The sequence below is a fragment of the Prionailurus viverrinus genome, unplaced genomic scaffold (genome assembly GCF_022837055.1).
Source record: "Prionailurus viverrinus isolate Anna unplaced genomic scaffold, UM_Priviv_1.0 scaffold_42, whole genome shotgun sequence".
Classification (NCBI taxonomy): Eukaryota; Metazoa; Chordata; class Mammalia; order Carnivora; family Felidae; genus Prionailurus; species Prionailurus viverrinus.
In genome coordinates this window covers 3,385,681-3,404,340 of record NW_025927609.1, presented here as the reverse complement: position 1 = coordinate 3,404,340, position 18,660 = coordinate 3,385,681, and the positions used below count along the sequence as shown (strand labels likewise).

The window sequence follows — 18,660 nt, the reverse complement described above, 5'->3', positions numbered from 1 at the left end:
TGCTTTGCTTTTTCTTGCCTTGTTGCACTGGCTAGAACTTTTAGCACTGTGTTTAATAACAATAGTGAGAGTAATTCCTGCCGGGTCACAGTTTAAGCAAGAAGCAGTCAGTCTTTCACCATTAAGTGTAATGTCAGCTGTAGGTTTTTGATAGCTGTTGTTTACCAACTTAAAGTTCTCCTCTATCCCTGCTTTTCTGAGGTTTTTTTTTTAATGTTTATGTATTTTTGAGAGAGAGAAAGGGAAAGAAGGAGAGGGCCCAAAAGAGAGGGAGACACAGAATCAGAAGCAGGCTCCAGGCTCTGAGCAGTCAGCACAGAGCCCAATGCAGGGCTGGAATCCACAAACTGTCAGATCATGACCTGAGCCAAAGTCGGACGCTTTACCGACTGGGCCACCCAGGTGCCCCTTATGAGAGTTTTATCAAAGGAACAGATGTTAAATAGTTTTTCGAATGTTTTTTTATGAATTGATAGATCGTGTGTTTTTTTTTTTTCCTTTAGCTGTTAATAGATTGCTTTCATTGATTTTCAAATATCAAACCAGGCTTGCATCCCTGGAATCAACCCCATTGGTTCTTAATGTATAATCCTTTCTATATTTTGTTGAATTCTAATTGCTAATATTGTGTTAAGGTTTTTTGCATCTATATTCATGAGGAATATTGGTCTGTAGTTTTCTTTTGTTCGGTTGTCTTTTTCTGGATTTGGTATCAGGTTCATACTGGCTTCATAAAATGAATTGGGAAATGTTCCCTCCTCTTCTATTTTCTGGAAGAAATTGTTTAGAAATGTGTTCATTCCGGGGCACCTGGGTGGCTCAGTTGGTTAAGCGTCCAACTTCAGCTCAGGTCATGATCTCACGGTTCGTGAGTCTGAGCCCCACATCAGTGCTGGCAGCTCAGAGCCTGGAGCCTGCTTCCGATTCTGTGTCTCCCTCTTTCTCTGCCCCTCCTCTGCTCGCTCTCTCTCTCTCTCTCTCTCTCTCAAAAATAATAAATATTAAAAAAAATTAGAAATGTGTTAATTCTTCTTCAAATGTTTGGTAGAATTCTCCAGTGAAACCATCTGCCCCTGGAAATTTCTTTGGGTAGAGTTTTAAAAGTAGAAATTCACTTTCCTTAATAGTTATAGGCTGTTCAAATTACCTGTTTTATATTGGGTGAGTATAGTCATTCATGCTTGTTAAAGAGTTGCTTCATTTTCCTCTAAGATTTCAAATTTGTGTGTGTCGAGTCCCTTATCCTTCAGGATTTGTAGCCATATCCCCTCCTCTTCCTAATATTGCAAATCCGCGTCTTCTCTGTGTGTTATTTTTGTCAATCTTGCTAGAGATTTGGCAACTTGTTGATACTTTTAAATAACCAGCGCTTGGCTTCATTGATTTTCTGCCTTGTTTTACTAGTTGGTTTTTTTCGCCACTCATTTATTACTTCCTTTCTTCTGCTATTGTGGTGGGTTTATTTTGCCCTTCTTTTTCTAGGCCGTTGGATTAGAGTCGAGTCTTTCCTCTCTTCTAATGTAAGCATTTAGTGCTATAAATGTCCCTCTCAGCACTGCATTAGCTATGTCTCACAGCTAAATTTGGATATATGTTGCATTTTCATTTTCATTCAGTTCAAGGTCTCTTTTGTTTCCTTTGAGACTTCCTCGTTGACCCCTGAATTACTTAGGAGCATATTGTTTCATTTCCAAGTGTTTGAAGATTCTCCTACGATTTCTGTTACCGACGTCTGGCTGGATTCTCTTATGGTCAGAGACCATACTCTACATGGTTTCAATTCTTTTAAATATTTTGAGGTTTCTGTGTGGTCTTAGTCTGTGCTTCCTAGGTGTCTGAAAAAAAACACGTGTTCTGCTGTTGTTAGGCGGTGTGGTCTATAAATATCGATTGGTTGATAGACTTCTAAATTTATCTCAAGACCTCGAGATCATTAACCCTCGAAGGCTCTGTGCGACACCATTTTCGCCAAAGATTTTGGAGTAAGTGATTAAAAATCCCGCTGAGTCCACCAAGGAGGCCTGTGAAGCTTTCTCACCGGTGGCTCTTGCTGGTAGAGTCGCTGTGTCTCTCCCCTGGGGTAGGAGTAGGCTCCCTGAAGGACAGGGCCCCAGATCAGCCAGCAGCTCCACCAAGGGCTCTCTTAAAGTTTCCTGGATGACGTTTTCACTCCTCTAACAGTTTTGTGGTTTTTTTTCTTTTTTTTTTTTTTTTTTTGAGACAGAGAGAGACAGAGCATGAGCAGGGGAGGGGCAGAGACAGAGGGAGACACAGAATCCGAAGCAGTCTCCAGGCTCTGAGCCATCAGCACAGAGCCCGATGCCGGGCTCAAACTCACAAACCGTGAGATCGTGACCTGAGCTGAAGTCGGACGCTTAACCGACTGAGCCACCCAGGCGCCCCATACAGTTTCAAAAGATTTAACAAAACATCGTTTTTCTTCTTCTCATCGGGTCTCAGAATGCTAATGCCACAGAGAACCTTGGTCCATCACCCTTGCATTTGGCAGGTGGAGGGATGAGAGGTCTCAAGAGGCTAATCTAGATTGTTTTTTAAATGCTTTTCGTGAAATTAACATGCGTTCATTGTAGAAATATATTAGATCTAGAGAAACAAAAGGAAGAAAAAAGTGCACCTATAATCTCACAACCAACGTGTCTCCTCCCAATGTCTCCAAAAATGAGAGCCCACGTTTGCATTACTGGTTTGCAATGTCTCTCTCTCTTTTTCTTTAACCACAGACGTGAACGTTTTCCAAAATATTATTTCTGACAGGAGACTTTATTTCCACAGGACAGATGGGCCATCATTTACTTAATGTCCATTTGATGGGCACTTGGGCCTTTAGAGGCCCCGCTAAGTTCAGTAACACTGTGAGGAACGCCTTCTGTGTACATGCGTATGTTCCTTCCTAAAAATGGAGACCGCAGATCAGAACGTGGGAACGGGAGCTTTTTTTTTTTTTTTTTTTTTTTTTTGTGGCTTTCGCGCCCCACTGCCAAACCGGATAATTGAGATCTCGTGTTTGTCTGGGCAGGTTTGGTTTGCTTTTTGTTCGTTTTGGTTTTAGGCATAGAGCCAGCAGAGATTTCGTGGCTCAGGAGTAAGTCCTGTGCGGGTTCTCGGCGTTTTAGGGCGTGGACGAACGGCCACCTGAGGCCAAGGCGAGCGAGCCGTCCCCCTTCCCAGGAGAGAGAGTGCTGGAAAGAACAGTGCCGTGAGCGTCTGTGCCTTCCTATGAGGCATCTGGCGCTGAGCCCAGTCAGGAAACAGGAAAACTGGCAGGTTGTATTCAGCCCGGGACCGGGACCTTGTAAAACCATCACGCGGCCCAGGTTTACGTGCAGGAACAAACTCGCTCACCCTGGCCCACTTCCTCTCGCCAGGACCCGCCATGAGAACGCCGTGTTTTGCGTTTGGAGCACGCCTTGAACTTGCTTCGTCCTAGTAATTGGCACTAAGTGAAAACTTCCCGTATTTAGAGACCCAGTCCTGCCTGCTTTTTATGACTCGTGCTGACTCCGGCAGGACCAGCTCTGCCGAGAGGCCACTTACACGCAGGTTGGCGGGAGCAGGACAGGAGGGAAGAGCCTCTGAAGGTGGACGGGAAGACCCCAGGCCCTGGGGAGGTCCCGCGTGCTGACCGTGGGCCGGAGCGTCCCCCCGCCCAGGTAGCCCAGGCCGCTCCCTGCCCCGGTGTCACCGTCACCCGCCACGACATCCCAATTCAGGCCACAGCGGTCCACGGACTTCTCCCTTTCTCCATCTGCCTTTCTCTTTTGGTCTGCAGAAAAAGAAGAATTAATCCAGAGCATGCTGACCCAGGTCGTAGAGCAGTTCTCAAGGTACAGAATCTTCTAGACACATAGTCTCTGCAGAGGTACGCTTTTCTGCTCACGGCAATGGTGGGGCCTCGCTTGGAGGCCGCGCTGGCCGGCAAGGCTCCGGCACGTCGCTCACCCGGAGGGGCGGCCTTCCAGGGGGAGTCCTTGCATGACCCCCTGTAGCTGAGCCAGTGCGGGTGGGACCCAGGAAGCGCTCGCCTTATACCGAAGAGCAGGGCCGCTGGGCGCTGGGAGCGGGAGAGCTCACGCTGCTGACAGGTCTCTCCACCGGCTCTCCTGGGCTTCAGAGGTCAACCTACAAGAACTGACACCATTTTTGTTTTATTCGCTTATTTTTAATTTTTTTTAATGTTTATTTTTGAGGGAGAGAGAGATGGAGTGTGAGTGGGGGGTGGGGGGGAGGGGGCAGAGAGAGGGAGACACAGAACCCGAGGCAGGCTCCAGGCTCCGTGCTGTGAGCCCAGAGCCCGACGCGGGGCTCGAATCCACGAACTGCGAGATCACGACCTGAGCCTAAATTGGACGCTTAACCGACCGAGCCACCCCGGCATCCCTTATTTATTTATTTTTAAATGTTTTATTTATTTTGAGAGAGCACAGGGAAGGGGCAGAGAGAGGGGGAGAAAGAGAACCCCAAGAGAGTCCACGCTGCCAGCACAGAGCCTGACGTGGGGCTCGAGCCCACAAACTGTGAGATCATGACCTGAGCTGAAATCCGGCATCGGGCGCTTGACCAACTGAGCCACTCGGACACCCTGAATTGACACCACTTTGAAAATGGGCCTGAAAACAAGCATTGCCAGGGAGACCCTGTGTAGACGTGGGCTTCCTTCCGCTCTGAGTTGTCCTGCGCGTCCCGAAGTGATGCCTTCTGCCCTTGGTTATTTCGAGGTGGCATCTTGCCGTCTGGGGGCATGTGGGTGACACGCCCTCAAAGCCCAGGCATTGCGGTGCCAAATGGGCTGGGCCCGGAAGGGACGCGGCGGGTTTGCGAAGGGGTCTGTGCCCGGCCAAGCAGGGTGCAGGGCGAGGGCCGTCCCCGCCCAGGTGTGGGGACGTGAACACATCCCGTGCCTTCCGTCACGGAAGGACGTCAGCCGAGGGCGTCTTCCCCCCTCCGCCCGACCCTCAGACACCTTGAGCTCCTGGAAAGCAGCCCCTCGCCCCCCTGTGCCCCCTACAGGGGTGAGCCTGCCCGCGGGAGGGGTTCGGCAGGTGACCGCCAGGCCCATCGTAATTCTGAAGAGTTTAAGACTTATGTGTTGACTCGTTTTCATTCCTAGAGCGTTTAAGATCAACGAACTCAAAGCCGAAGTCGCGAATCACCTGGCCGTGCTCGAGAAGCGCGTCGAACGTGAGTGAGCTCCCTGCTTCTCTCTCCTTGTCCTTTAACCTCTGCTTAAATTAGCCGCCTAACGGCCGGTGGTGAGCGGCGAGGGGAGCGAGGCGAGGCTGGAGGTGAGCCCCCGTGTCTTTGGTGCCCGGGCGAGAACAGTGAGCACTTCCTGTCGGAACACGTGACACGGTCCGCGTGCGCAGCGGCTCGGGCCACGGTCCGTGTCCAGCAGCGGTGCGTGGCAGCGTGTCTGGGTCTGAAAGGGGCAGAACGAAACCGCGGAGTCCCCCAGACCAGCCCCCCGGAGACGAACTTGTGCTGAACATCTTTGTGCCTCTCTTTACGCAAACGAGGCCTGCCGACGCCCTCCCTGATGTCACGATTGGTTCTGGACCACGGGTACCAAATCATCACCTCCTGCTCCCCAGTCACCACCAAGGCAGCGGAAAAACTACCAGGAAGCACAGGAGAGTGGGTTCGGGGCTTGACCCAGGGGCCAGGGTGCCCAGGCCTGCACCAGACCCCGCACACCGGGAGAGCCGGCCCCGTGACACAAGGTTTATTAATGCCAGGTCGCGCCAACGACCCAGAAGGCTCGAAGCTAAAAACCCAGGCTTTTCCCCGTGCCACTCGGGACGTGTGCTTTATGCACATTCCGTACCAAAGCCGTTGGGGGGAAACGCTGAAATGCAGCTCCAGTCATATGTGTCTTTAAGGAACTTTCGTTAGCTCTGGAGCCGAAGGAGGGCCCTGCCTCCCCGGCCTGTGCTGTTGCCTCTGCCCCGTGAGACCCCTTCCCTCCATGCCGGCACCCCTCCCAGAAAATCGTCCCCAGAGGCTCTCCTTCGAGGCGCCCTGTGACTCGCAGAGGCGCCCTGGGGCTCCTGGAGGGGGTGGCCAGGCTTGCAGGGGGTGCTAACCACGAGTCAGGCAGCTGTGACCAGTCGGGGGCCAAAGCCACTCCTCGTGGGTGGACTCCAGCATCCCTTCATGCTCTAGCTTGGGGTTCCGCTCTGTGCCCACCTATTGAAAGCGTGAGGGCGGACGGGTGAGGCCACACCGTCGAGGCCGGACATCCAGCCTCACTCGAGAGCCGTTGCCGGAGTGAGTGCGGGACTTTTAAGGGGTCCTGCACCGGGCCCTCTCCCTCCTGTGCAGTGGGGGCAAAGTGAAGCTGGGACAGGCCAACCGGGTGAGCGGTGGAAGGTTCCAGAGGCAGCCCGGAAAGGACAGGGGCAGCAGACACGGGCGTGCTGACGCTGAGGGCCAGGCCCCCTCCTCCCGTGTCCTGCCTTTAATCCCACGACCTGTTCTCCGCCCATTGATCAATGCACAACTTTGCCATCTTGTCACTCACTCTCCATTTCCTTGGCAACCAGGCTCTTCATAAACGTAATCACCGTAAATTCTGAACCTCTGGGACTCAGATTAGTGATATTGTACTGTCCCCCCCCCCCAAAAGGCTTCGTTTGAGCATCACTCCCAGTAAATGGCCCGGAAACCTGATCCACGTGAACCAACATCCAATAATCGAACATTACGCCCCCACTGAGAGCTGCTAACGCGGGGCACGCCTTTAACTTACTCACAACGGTAAATAAGCAAGTGAGAAAACAGAACAAGCCGTATGATCCCAATTTTGTCTTTTTAAAACTCCGGATGGACAGATAGCTGTGTCGATGCACGGGGCTGAGAGAGAAACACCTGGAAAGGCGCACGTCAATAGATACTAAGTGGGTTGTTCTCGGGGCCCGTAGGACCACAGATAAATTTTAAAACATTCTTTGAGATGCTCCGTATTTCCCCCATTTTCTACAACAGTCAGATGTAACCGTATCGAGAACATAGTAAGGGGAACCCGGGACCGTAAGTGGCAGGGTGCCACCACCCTGTTTGGACACCCCACTGCATGGCTGTTCACTTGGGGATCAAAGTCTGTGCAACATGCAGGAACTCTTCTCCAGATCTGTTCACTTTCAGGAATTTTCTGCCACACGTCGCTGGGACGTGGCTTCCCCGAGGCTGAGCCTCCTGCGGTGTGGCCCAGGGCCTGGCCGCGGTGCTCTGGGAGGTCCGGATGCAAACCGGAAGGGGTGCGCGCTGGCCTGCTTTGCCCAGAGGAGGACCCGCGGCTTCCGTCCACTTCCCAGTAGGGTCCCTGATGCGAGAAAGCGCTAAGAACGCCCCACTCCCAAAGGAGGGTGTGGGCTCTCGGTGAGAGAGTGGACCGTCCTCCAGCTCGGACTCTCTGCATCTCCCCACCTGGCTGCTGCCACCCAGCCCCTTGCACTGACGGCCCCGGGCCTCGGTCCTGCATCTCTGGGCCTCGGTCCCGTGTCCCCAGCCCTTGGTCCTGTGTCTTCAGGCTTCGGTCCTGCATCCCCAGACCTCAGTCCTACATCTCTGGGCCTCGGTCCCGTGTCCTCGGACTTCGGTCCCATGTCTCCCGGCTTCGGTTCCCTATCGTCTTGGTGGAGCTTCGCACAACATCCCCCAAGTGGCACAAGTCGCCGGAACCAGACCCGAATATCAGATCCTCCAGATTCCCACCACTCTGGGCAGAAAGAAGCCATACTTTCATGTAGCCTTGCCCCTGCGTGGCTCCTGGCCCCGGAAGTGTCTAGAAAACTGCCCGGGGATGCTCAGGGCTCCGGCAGGCTCTCTCCCCACACTTGCTTCAGAACGGCTCCGGAGGCCGTGGGACGGAATTGTCTCTCCCCGTTGTGTGCTTAGGCGCTCAGACCACGTTTGAGGAAGAGGGGAATAGATAGCATCGTGGGTCCCGTCTTCTTGCAGAGAAACCGAGGCGCGATTACAGAGTAACGAGGCTAGTCTTTTCTGTTGCTCGCGAACTGATCTGATCTGAGCGGCTTTCGGAAGGGAAGCCGCCTGCTTCGTGGCAGCCTTTCTGGGCTAAAGGTGCACCTGCCAGAGCAAACGTCTCAAAGGTGAACGCTCCCGGGGAGGCACAAGCTCCAGTTCCTTCCGGATCTTTCTCTGGTGCCCCGTGGTGTCCGGACGTGGCAGGCACTCCCGTGTGGCGGGGCTGCGGGAATGTGAGCCGGCCCGGCTCTGCTAACCCACGACCTGTCCTGTTTGCCTGCCCCCAGCCCCCGCCCCCGCACGTCCACACCCCTTCCTGGCTAACGGCTCCGGCGGGACCTGAGAACTCGGAGGTTTTCTGCTAATGCGAGCTCATCCTTGCCGGGAAGGCTGTGGTTTTCCCTGCTGAGCCTCTTGCTGGGTTTTAATGCGCGGCGGCCACATTTCCTCCCCTTGTCTTTTTAGGACAAGAGATTTCTTTGTCCCCGGTCCTCAGCTGGGGAGGGGAGAGAAATTGGGGGGGGGGGAATGGGTGCAGGAAAACTCAGGACTTGGGGGAGGGGAGCGGCGGTCGCCGTGGCTGAGCTGCACCGCCGCAGGCCGCAGCGGGGACCAGTGCAGGAGCCCGAGCCAGCCGTCCTCACCGCGCAGGGCCAGCCCCGGTTACAGCCTTGCGAGGTCCTCCACGTGTCTCCATGGTAACCCCTGTGTCTCCTTGTCCCAGTGGAAGGCCTGAAAGTGGTGGAGATTGAGAAATGCAAGAGCGACATCAAGAAGATGCGGGACGAGCTGGCGGCCCGAAGCAGCAGGTGAGGTCAGGCCTGGGAAGGGCTGCCCTGGCCGGGCCCCCCGAGGGGGCTCCGGGCTTCGCTCTCCCGCAGAGCCCGGCGGCGGGGCCCCGACCCAGCACGGGCTGCGGCGGGCGCGGTTTGGCTGGGGAGTACTTGTCGGTTGCGCGGCCTCCTTGTCGTAGAAGAGGGTCCACGTCCAAGGCGGGTGGAGGCGACGACATTTCACGGAAAGGAGGAAGAATCCGCCCGCAGATCAAAGCCTCAGGATTAACTTACCCAGCTCGAGAGAAGCTGGAGAGAGGTTGGCATCGGTTTTTGAAGCAAGGGCCCGGTTAAGAGGAACGGGCGTGAGGCTCACAGGGGAGGGCGTCCTGGTGCCCAGAGGCCGTGCTCCTGGGTGGACGTCCCCCCGACCCCCCGCCCCGGCACAGAGCAGGGAGAAAGGCCACAAGGCCTAAGGCCGTTCTGGACACAGAAATCACTCTCCCCCGGGGAGCCGAAATTCGTGGGAAAAAACACCCCGGACTTCATGCCGCCCCTTCGAAAGCAGGTTTTTGTCCAGCAGGACCCTCTCCCGAAGCTGTGAGCACAGCAAGTGTTTGAGCTGGCGGCAGAGATGAGGAGGAGGGGGGGCGGGCACGTCGAGCACTTGCTGTGTGGGGACCTCACACCTGCCGGCCCTGCGAGATGGCCCCCAGCCCCCCTGCCCCCCCACGGCCACTCCCGGGAGGGGACTCCCAGGAGGGGGCACAGCCGGGCCTCAGCGGGGCTGAAGGGGGAGACAGGGAACCTAAGAATCGCCCCGCACACACACCGGGTCGTCTTACGACGACTCATCTGCCACTTTGAAGATCGTTCCCTGATTTTAAAACACTGAGGGCGACCGGCTCAGCGAGGGAGGCCGGCTATGCAGAAGGGTCTCTGAGGGCAGGAGGTAAAGGGGAAGGAGATGGTCCCGGCAAGGTTCCGTGAGATGCAGAGGGGCCGGCCGGCCTCGGGGGGGCTCGGGGAACAGCCTGATGGGCTCAAAGCCACGTTAGTGTGGTCCTCCAGGGACCAGGCCCTGTCCGTATCACACCCACGTGACGCCTGATTTGGATCTGGGGATGTCTCAGCCCATTTGATTTGGGGACGTCAGGGCAAAGGCGTTTGTGAAAATGCACAGAAAATTGGGAGTCAATGATTCATCTTCGACATCCCCTCAGTGAGAGGCTAGCACCCTCGTGTGACTGGGTGAGGGCCCTGGACTGGGCCGGGGACGGGGCTGGGAAGGATGCTCAGACCCACCCCGGCTGTGGTCACGGAGTCGCCCTCGGGCTCAGGATCCACACGGCCCGGCTCAGCCCCGGGGCCGCCCTCGTGTGCCCCAGCCGCCCTCCGCCTTGGGGCCAGGTGCAGGCGGGCTGATCCGCCGGGGACGGTGGCTCCGGCGCCCCCAGCGTTACCAGCCTCATCCGGCAGCTTCCAGGAAAGGGAACTAAGACTGGAGCTTGGCTTCGGTCTGAAACGAAGGAATCTGAACTGGCCTCCTGGCTTCAGCGGCTCGTCTGTACCGCGGGCCGAAGAACCTCACCACCTGGGCGGGAACGATGCCCCGAGCTCCCTTCCCGCCTCTGTGGGCGCCGCGTCACTCACTAACGTGCCCACGGAGCCCGTGGAACACCCACGGGACACATTTCTGAGGCAGCCTCTTGTCCCTTCTCAAATGACCACATCCTACCACCTGCCCGAAGCAGCCGGGGTGAGTCGCGAGCCCTACCCGTGCTGGTCCCGTCACTGCCGTGTCCCAGGCACCCCCCGGCCCCCACCTCCCCCCATCCCGTGGAAGCGAGGCGTGTGCCAGCCTGGCGTCCTGCAGGTCAGGCTGCAAGGGGACACTAACGTGGCCCAGGTGGCCTCGCGTGCCTGTGGCGGCCATAACAAAGCACCACAATCGGGGGGCTTTCTCACGCTAGAAATCTGTTCTCTCAAAGTTCTGATGGCAGACGTCAGAGAGGGAGGTGTCGAGGAGGCCATGCTCCTTCTGACGGCTCCAGGGAGGGTCTGTTCCAGGCCCCTCTCGGAAGCTTCTGGAGGTCGTCGGCAGTGCTTGGGGCTCCTCGGCTTGTAGCTGCATCATGCAGTCTGTGGTCTTCACTCGGCCTTCTCCCTGTGTGTCTCTGGGTCCAGATGTCCCTCTTTACAAGGACACCGGCCGCATCTTAACTAATCACACCTGCAGCGACCCTGTTTCCAAAGGAAGTCCCGCTCGCGGGTGCTGGGGCGTTAGGACTTCAAATGATCACTTTGGGGACGTGGTCCAACCGCAACGCGGCACACGGGGACGATACGCCCGATTTCAGAGCCCACGGGAAGAAGCCCACCCGGGAGCCGAGAGGCAAAACGTCACCCACAGGCACCCATCTGGCCAAGTGGGCTAAGCTGAGGCGTGGTGGGTGCCTGGGCTCATCCCCGGAACGGAGCTCTCTTCCTCACCGCCCAAAAAGTCCATTTTTAGAGCTCCCGATGCCATGATCCAAAGAGAAGCCTTCCCGGTGCCCTAACTGCTTCGAGAGGCGATATTCTCAGCAGACGGTTTTCACAGCATCCCACGTAGGTGAGAGACGGGTAAATGTGACTCTTCAGTCACAAACAGAGGGGGGTAAAAATCTCCAACATCGCTGACACGTTTAGAAAAAAGAACCCCGGGGGCCTGGGCTCGGGCCTCACCCGCAGCCACGCCGCCCACCCCGGACCCTGGTCCGGGAGCCCGGCAGCCCCTTCCGTGCCACACGCTAACGGCCCTCTTGCCCTTGCTTCGCGGAGAAGGGAAGCTGGGAAACAATCAGCCGCTCGCACTCCCCCTTCTGTCTCTGTTGGCTGCAAGGTCCCGTTGTAATGGTGCAAGGACGTCGCGCAGCATTTAGCGTCCCTGGGACCAGGCTCCCCGACACCTAGCTTCGCCTCACTGCGGGGAGAGAAGGGCGCCCCGGACAGCTCTTTCCAGTGATACCCCCCCGCGAGGTGGCGACCGAGCCTCTCCAGAAGGCGGAGGGGACATAGGCGGCGGGCAGGGGTGAGCCCAGCCCCGTACCCGCAGGGATGACTAATGACCCACATTCGCCAGCACGTGAGCCCAGCCCAGCGGGGCCTCGGCACCAGGGGCCCCGCTCTGGGAGCAGGGGTGGGGTAGCGCCGTGGGCAGGCTCCCAGACGCCCCCGGAACAGGCCACACGCCTCCCAGACCCACGCCCTGGGCTTCTCCTGGTCCAGGTTCCTGCTCACATTCAGGGCAGGGCCAGGCCTAGCTGAGCACAGAGAGGAGTGTGCTGCTTCACCCCGGGGCCGGGGAAGGGCCGCGAGGGCCTGGGGTGGCATCCGAGGGCTCCGGGGTCCGCGGCCCCCACTTGCATCAGAAACAAAGGGCCTCGTCCGCCGGATGAGCCACAGGGGAGGGGAGGCCGGGGGCCCCTGGAAATGAAAGCAAAAATAAGCCCCAAATAGAATGAAAGGAAAAGGCAGCGTGCCAGCTGCTCCGTGGCTGGAGGAGGCTGGTTCCCATGGCAACGGGCACAGAGGGGAGGGCCCAGGTGGGGAGGCCCCGGGAGAGTCGCCAGGCGCCCAGCAGACGCCCCCGGCACCGGGAGGGTCAAGGAAGCTTGCCTCGTGCGACCACCCTCCTGGGACACACACAAGGCCTACCTAGCTGGTTTAGTTTAAGAGAGAGAGAGAGAGAGAATGAGCAGGGGAGGGGCAGAGACGGAGGGAGAGAGAATCCAAAGTGGGCTCCACGCTTTCGTGCAGAGCCCGACGCGGGACTCAAAATTCACAAGCTGTGAGACCATGACCTGAGCCGAAATCAGGAGGCAGCAGCTCGACCGACCGAGCCACCCGGGTGCCCCAGTGCCGTCTCCTTTCTCAAGGGCACAGACCACGCTTGTCACTTCTCAGAAACGTGTAGGCTGCAATTTCTCGTTCGCGGGCGACCGCGGGAATCATCCGGTCGGTGTCTTCTGTGGGTTCGTCGGTGACTCTTTGGCTAAATCTGTGTGAAAACCCCCTCCCTACACGGAGTCGGGTGGGTTTTGTGAGCATCCGGGGGAGGGAAAGAGCACGACACCATTTCATTCTGAAGGCACCTGTTCCAGAAGGAAAACAGGCTTGTTACTCTGAGCACAGCCCCCAGGTAAAAGCTCCAGACTGAACGGATGAGGGGGCGAATCTCCGGCAATGGCCACGGCTGGCGAGGCCCCCGCCTAAAATCTGGATGCCGGGCCGCCCGGATCCTCTAGGTATAAGTACCTCCTTTCGAAAAGAAATACTGTGTTGTAATCTTTTTTCACTTACAACACCGTGAGCAATAAATAGATCGAATTTTAACCAACGGGCGCCTGGGGGGCTCGGTCGGCTGAGCGTCCGACTTCGGCCCAGGTCACGATCTCACGGTCCGTGAGTTGGAGCCCCGCGTCGGGCTCCGTGGAGCCTGCTTTGGACTCTGTGTCTCCCTCTCTCTCTCTCAAAAATAAATAAACATTTAAAAAAAAATTTTTTTTTTAATTTCTTTAACCAACTTCATCCAGCTCATCCGTTTGTCCAGGAGGCCACAGTCCCCTCATTGTCCGTCCACAAACGTGGTCTTTTGCCCTCGAACCTCGGCGGATTCTTTTTGCGTTACCTTTCAGTGCATACCGAATGCAACCTTTCTTTCTCCTCTCTCCCCTAAACTCTCCTTACTTCACATAATGCTCATAATTACCTAAAGAACACGTAATCGTCCGTCATGGTTTAAGCCCTTTCCCACATTTCAGTGGCTTCCGGTTTGGGGTTGTGTTTTCGTAACGACAGATAACGTTGCAGTGAATACCTTTGTGCACAGGGATGGCTGCTTGCATCCAATTCTTTTCTGAAGATAAATTCCCCAGGGTAGACACACGGGCTTCATGGACATGAATTTCTCTGTGGCTCTTACTATGTGGTACTAAACTGCTCTCCCAGAAGGTGGACTTTATTTACAAAGTTTGCCAAGTCCGAGGATAGAGAGCGTGTTCGCCTTCCAAGAAGGGGGGGAGGGGGCCACGTGCAACCCCCCCGGGGTACGGCCAGGTCCGCACTCTCTGCCCTGACGGTGGGAGGAGGCTTTCCCTGCAGAGCACCCCCCGTTTGGTGTGTTCTGTCCCCGTGGAGAATATACCTCGATACTGAGGGACGAAGGAAGGCAGATAGCAAACGCATCTCCCGACGGTAGGCGCTGGGGGAAACCGGAAACGTCCTGCACGTCCGTGCTGGGAGACTGGCTTGGTAACACAGCCACATCCGGAAGCACTGGGCAAGGATCTGCCTTGTCCCGCAGCCCCGCTCTGTGGGGCGCCATGCAGTGAGTGTGGGATATATGAGGTGAAAAAAAAAACAAGTTGCAAAAGAGGAAGTTCGGTACAATTCCATTTGGGTTTAAAAAAAAAAAAAATACAAGGCGCTATTCCTGTGTGTCCATACCTAGGAAAATTCTGGAAGGATACGCCAAACTTAACTGAATGCATTTCCAGGGTGTGAGGTTTAGGGGAAAGAAATAGGTAAAGTGGGGGGGGGGGGGGGGCAGGGGACTTGCTTTCTTTTTTTTTACACCTTACCTACTTCCTTGTTTGAATTTTGTAGAATCCAAGGGTCTTACCTGCGTCATTAAAAGATATTTAGGAACCTGTTTAAAATGAAGCTGATGTGTTTTCTGAGAGCCCCAATATCATCTCAGGAGGTCCAGGCAGGGTCCCTGGGGGTTAGCAATGAGATGTCGCCGGATTTAGGATTTACTGTCCCGCAGCAAGTAAGGCCAAGGGGTCTGTGGGGTTGGGGTCGGGGTTGCTCCGAGGAGGTGCCCCAGTGGACACCCCGCTCAGTGGCGATGCCAGAGCTAACCCCGACTTTTCCCCTTTAGGACCAGCTGTCCCTGTAAGTACAATTTTGTGGATGCCAACAAGAAGATGACGCCCCGGCGTGATGTCCCCACTTACCCCAAGGTGAGAGGAGGTGCTGGCTCTGACGAGACCGCGGCTGTGCGTCCACGGCCAGGGCACCGGGCCCCGAGCCCTCAGCCACCCCGACTTGCCGGCCAGGCCCCCTCTGGCTGCGCCTTCGCAAACCCAGCTCCCATGCGGCGCCGGGCTGTGGGACGCCCCTGCTGTCCTCGGGCAGGGTAGTGTTTTGTCTGCTCTGTGTCTGCCACAGGAGCCCCGGGCCCGGCCTCCTGTGCCAGCAGGTGAGGGACAGCCCCCGCCCCGTCCGCCCGTCACCGACGAGGTGAATGTGTCCGCACTCCCATGTTACTGCAAGGAGCTTTAATTTTTTAATTTTTTTTTAAATGTGTATTTATTTTTGAGAGAGGGAGAGACAGAGCACGAGCAGGGGAGGGGCAGAGAAAGAAGGAGGCACAGAATCCAAAGCAAGTTCTGGGCTCCGAGCTGTCAGCACAGAGCCTGACACGGGGCTCGAACCTGGAACCGTGAGATGATGACCCGAGCCGAAGTCGGACGCTCAACCGACTGAGCCGCCCAGGGGCCCCTGGAGCTTTAATTTTTAACTAAATTGCCTCAGATCTGCCTGGTTGGATCTCCCGTCCCCGAATAATACGTAGTGTTTACGAGAAGTTTTGCTCTCTAGTCTCAGATCTCTGTTACAGGAACCCAGGCCCTGGTGACAGGAGCAGTGCCCTGGGAGTTGAGGGGGGTCTTCAAACACCACAGAGAAGGGTCCTGTGGCGTCAGGCGCCATCTCAACAGTCCCTTCAGCTGAGTTGGCAAAACCCTGGCCCGACTGACCGCACGCTCTCGCGCTAAGATTCAGGCTTCCGCGTGCTGGCGCTGAGACCGGTGTCCCGGGTCCCCAGGGAGTCATGAGACCCAGCCGGTGCCCAAACTGAAAGGTGTCTCTCCTCTGTAGCAACTCCCTTTAAAAAAAAGAACAAACCAGGGGCGCCCGGGGGGCTCAGTCGGTTGAACGTCCGACTTCCGCTCAGGTCACGTAGTCACACTGCGTGGGTTCGAGCCCCGCGTCGGGCTCTGTGCTGACAGCTCGGAGCCTGGAGCCTTCTTCCGATTCTGTGTCTCCCTCTCTCTCTGCCCCACACCCCCCCCTCCCCCACTCACACTCTTTCTCTCTCTCAAAAATAAACATTAAAAAAAAAAAAAAAAAAGACCTAAGGCAAGGTTATATCTAATCCCGGAACCCTGTCATCACGGGGTTCCTCCCTCTACGATCACAGCCTCAATCTCCTACGACAGTTTGACCCGAGCTCTGGTCTCCCCTCTGCCCACACCCCTCAGCGAGCTGTGCTGCATTAGCGTATGGCCAAAGCAGGGACAGGTTCCCTCAAAAAAGAAACTCTGAATAGCTTCTTAGCCAGGATTTGAATGTGCGCCACGTTCCCTGGACTTCACTTTAGTGTATTTTTTTCAAGTCCGGTGTATTGAGAGGTAATTGACACGTAGTGAAGTTTCCCTCCTGTGGGTGCAGAGTACTGCGAATTTGGAAAACCTCAGGTGACCTCCAGCAGTACCAAGGGGCGGCACATCTCTGTCACCCCACGACCTTCCTCGTGCCCTCCCCCTGCCCTGGCAGCCACTGATGGGGTTTCTGCCCCTGGAGGTTGGCGCTCCCCAGAATTCTGGTAGAATGTGGCCCTGGAGCCTGTGCACAGGCGTCCTTGAAAGGGGACAGGAGGAAGTGGGAGAAACATCCCCCAGCCCGCGTGCGGCCGGTGGCCTTTGTCTCAGCCCAGAGGCTGACGGTCCCCTGTCCTTCCCAGTACCTGCTCTCTCCAGAGACCATCGAAGCGCTCCGGAAGCCCACCTTTGACGTCTGGCTCTGGGAGCCCAACGAGGTGAGTGAGGGGCCCCCGTGCCAGCGTCACGGGCACCCCAGATCTCTTCCTCCTCTCTGGTCTTTGTTTTTTAACTCGATTCTCCAGGTTTTACTCCAAACTGACTCTGGGCAGGCCCAGGAGGGCCCCAGAGACAGGACTCAGCGAGGGGGGTGTCGGAGCAGAGGCGTGGGCGGTCAAGGGCAGGAGGGCTGGGCCGTGGCGCCCCTGGCTCCCCACCCCCCAAGCACCCTCCCGGGCGGCTGCCGTGCCCACCAAGGAGAAGCCCGGGAGGCGTCCCCCACAGCCAGCGGAGTGGGACGCAGGACGCGGAGTCCCTTTGCACAGCGAGAAGGATCTTTACGTTGTCCGTTTTGCTGAGAAAACACTAAGATGGAGACTTCCCGTTTGTTTGTTTAGTCTAATAATATCAGTTGTACCCCTCCCTTTGTGAACCCCAAGAAAACAAAAGCCGTTCATCATGGACACCGGGCCCAGCAGCTCTACGGACAAATTGTCCGGCTTTCTGGCAACACAGACGTATAGACAAGCTGCCCCCGGCAAGCCCACCGCCTGGACAGCAGGTCCGCTGACGCGGGAACTTTGCGGGGGCTTTGCGCCCTGAGCGGGCGCCGTCTGTGTCTCCAGGGCCTGGGCTCTCGTGCTGTCGTCCTTGCCGACACAGGAGAGGCCTCCGCCCCGCCGCGTGCTGACCCGGGTCCCAGGGGTCGTCCCATAGCCAACACTGAGCCAGACGACACGCGGCCACCGAGGAACGTGCGGACCGGAGCGTGCGTTTGGAGGGGCAGGAGGCTGGCCTTGCCCGCGAGGTCGGTGCGTGACCAGCAGTGACCGGGAGGGTGGGAGGTGGCGTGGCCAGCAAACAGCAGTTGGGTCTTGAGGACGAGAGTCGGGACTAAGGTCTGAACGGGGGGCCCAGGCTGGGCCGGGCCCGCCGGGTGGCGAGTGGACTCAGCGGGGTGCCTCCACGTGCACAGATTCCCGCTTCCCGCGCGTGGGCAGGAGCCCTGCCGGAGCACTTCTAGAAGAGCCGATGCTCCCGGAAGTCATTCTGGCCCCGGCCCACCGGGAGCAAGAGCAAAGCCGGGGCCCCCGGTGGCAAAGCGCCCACGTGGACACGGGCACTCGCCGCCCGTCTCTTACGGAATCTCACCGAGCGCAGGGCTCCCTGTGGCCACGGAGGCCACGCCGCCTCGTGGGGAGATTGAAGGATTCACGCATCCACGATGGGAAGGCCGCCCGCCCGCCCTCCCACGGGCAGACCCGTCAGGGGCCCTGGACCCCTGCCGCTCTCCAGTTTCCAAAACCTGACGCCCTGGACGTTATCCTATCTGCATCCATCCCGTCCCCTCCAGGAAGACCGGTGCGTGGTCAGCTTCCAGGACGTTCCAGGACGTTGCCGGCTCTCCCAGGATCGCGTAGCCGGGAAGATGGCTTATGGGGTGGCACGCCCTGTGTTAGCTCGGGCAGCCACAACTCAAACCACATCCTGGAGGCTGCAGGTCCGAGATCCAGGCGTGGGCAGGGCTGGTGTCTCCCACGTCCCCACGTGGTCGTCCCTCTGTGCGTGTCTGTGTCCTGACCTCTTCTCGTGGGGACACAGGTCCTGATGGATCAGAGCCACCGCAGTGACCTCATTTAACCTGGATGACCTCTCTGAAGGCCTGCTCTCTGCACAGTCACGTAGGGGGTTAGAGCTTCCATTGACTGATTTGGGGGCCACGGTTCAGTCCATAACACGCCCGTTTGGGAGGAGGTGGTCACGCCGTGACCACAGACAGCCAGGGAGCGTGGCCGTGCAGGCCCCAGGTGGCTGGCCGATGGCATGGCGGCAGGGCACAATGTCACGCCCCGGGCCGCCAGGCGATGCCTAGAGATCCCTGCCTTGTGCGTGGCCAGTCACCCTGGGAGACCTGCCTCCCGGAAATCAGAGCCCGTTTTATCAGACTCCCACTTTGTAAAAATCACTTAATCTTTCTTCCCTGGTTTAATGAGCTCCAGAGCTCTGAGCTGTAT

General features: G+C 57.1%; 1 protein-coding gene across 3 annotated transcripts in view; it reads left to right on the top strand.

Annotated features, from left to right (window-relative positions):
* Positions 1-18,660, top strand: part of PDE9A (phosphodiesterase 9A) — an 89,360-nt gene that overhangs the window by 58,137 nt on the left and 12,563 nt on the right. For 2 of the 3 annotated variants that reach the window (XM_047846983.1, XM_047846984.1), the window contains exons 5-9: positions 3,791-3,845; positions 5,129-5,199; positions 8,729-8,813; positions 14,704-14,785; positions 16,570-16,644. In XM_047846983.1, the coding sequence (XP_047702939.1) occupies positions 3,791-3,845; positions 5,129-5,199; positions 8,729-8,813; positions 14,704-14,785; positions 16,570-16,644 (368 nt within the window). Of the gene's footprint in view, positions 1-3,008; positions 3,672-3,790; positions 3,846-5,128; positions 5,200-8,728; positions 8,814-14,703; positions 14,786-16,569; positions 16,645-18,660 lie in introns of those variants that run through there. The other variant, XM_047846985.1, reaches the window with a different exon arrangement.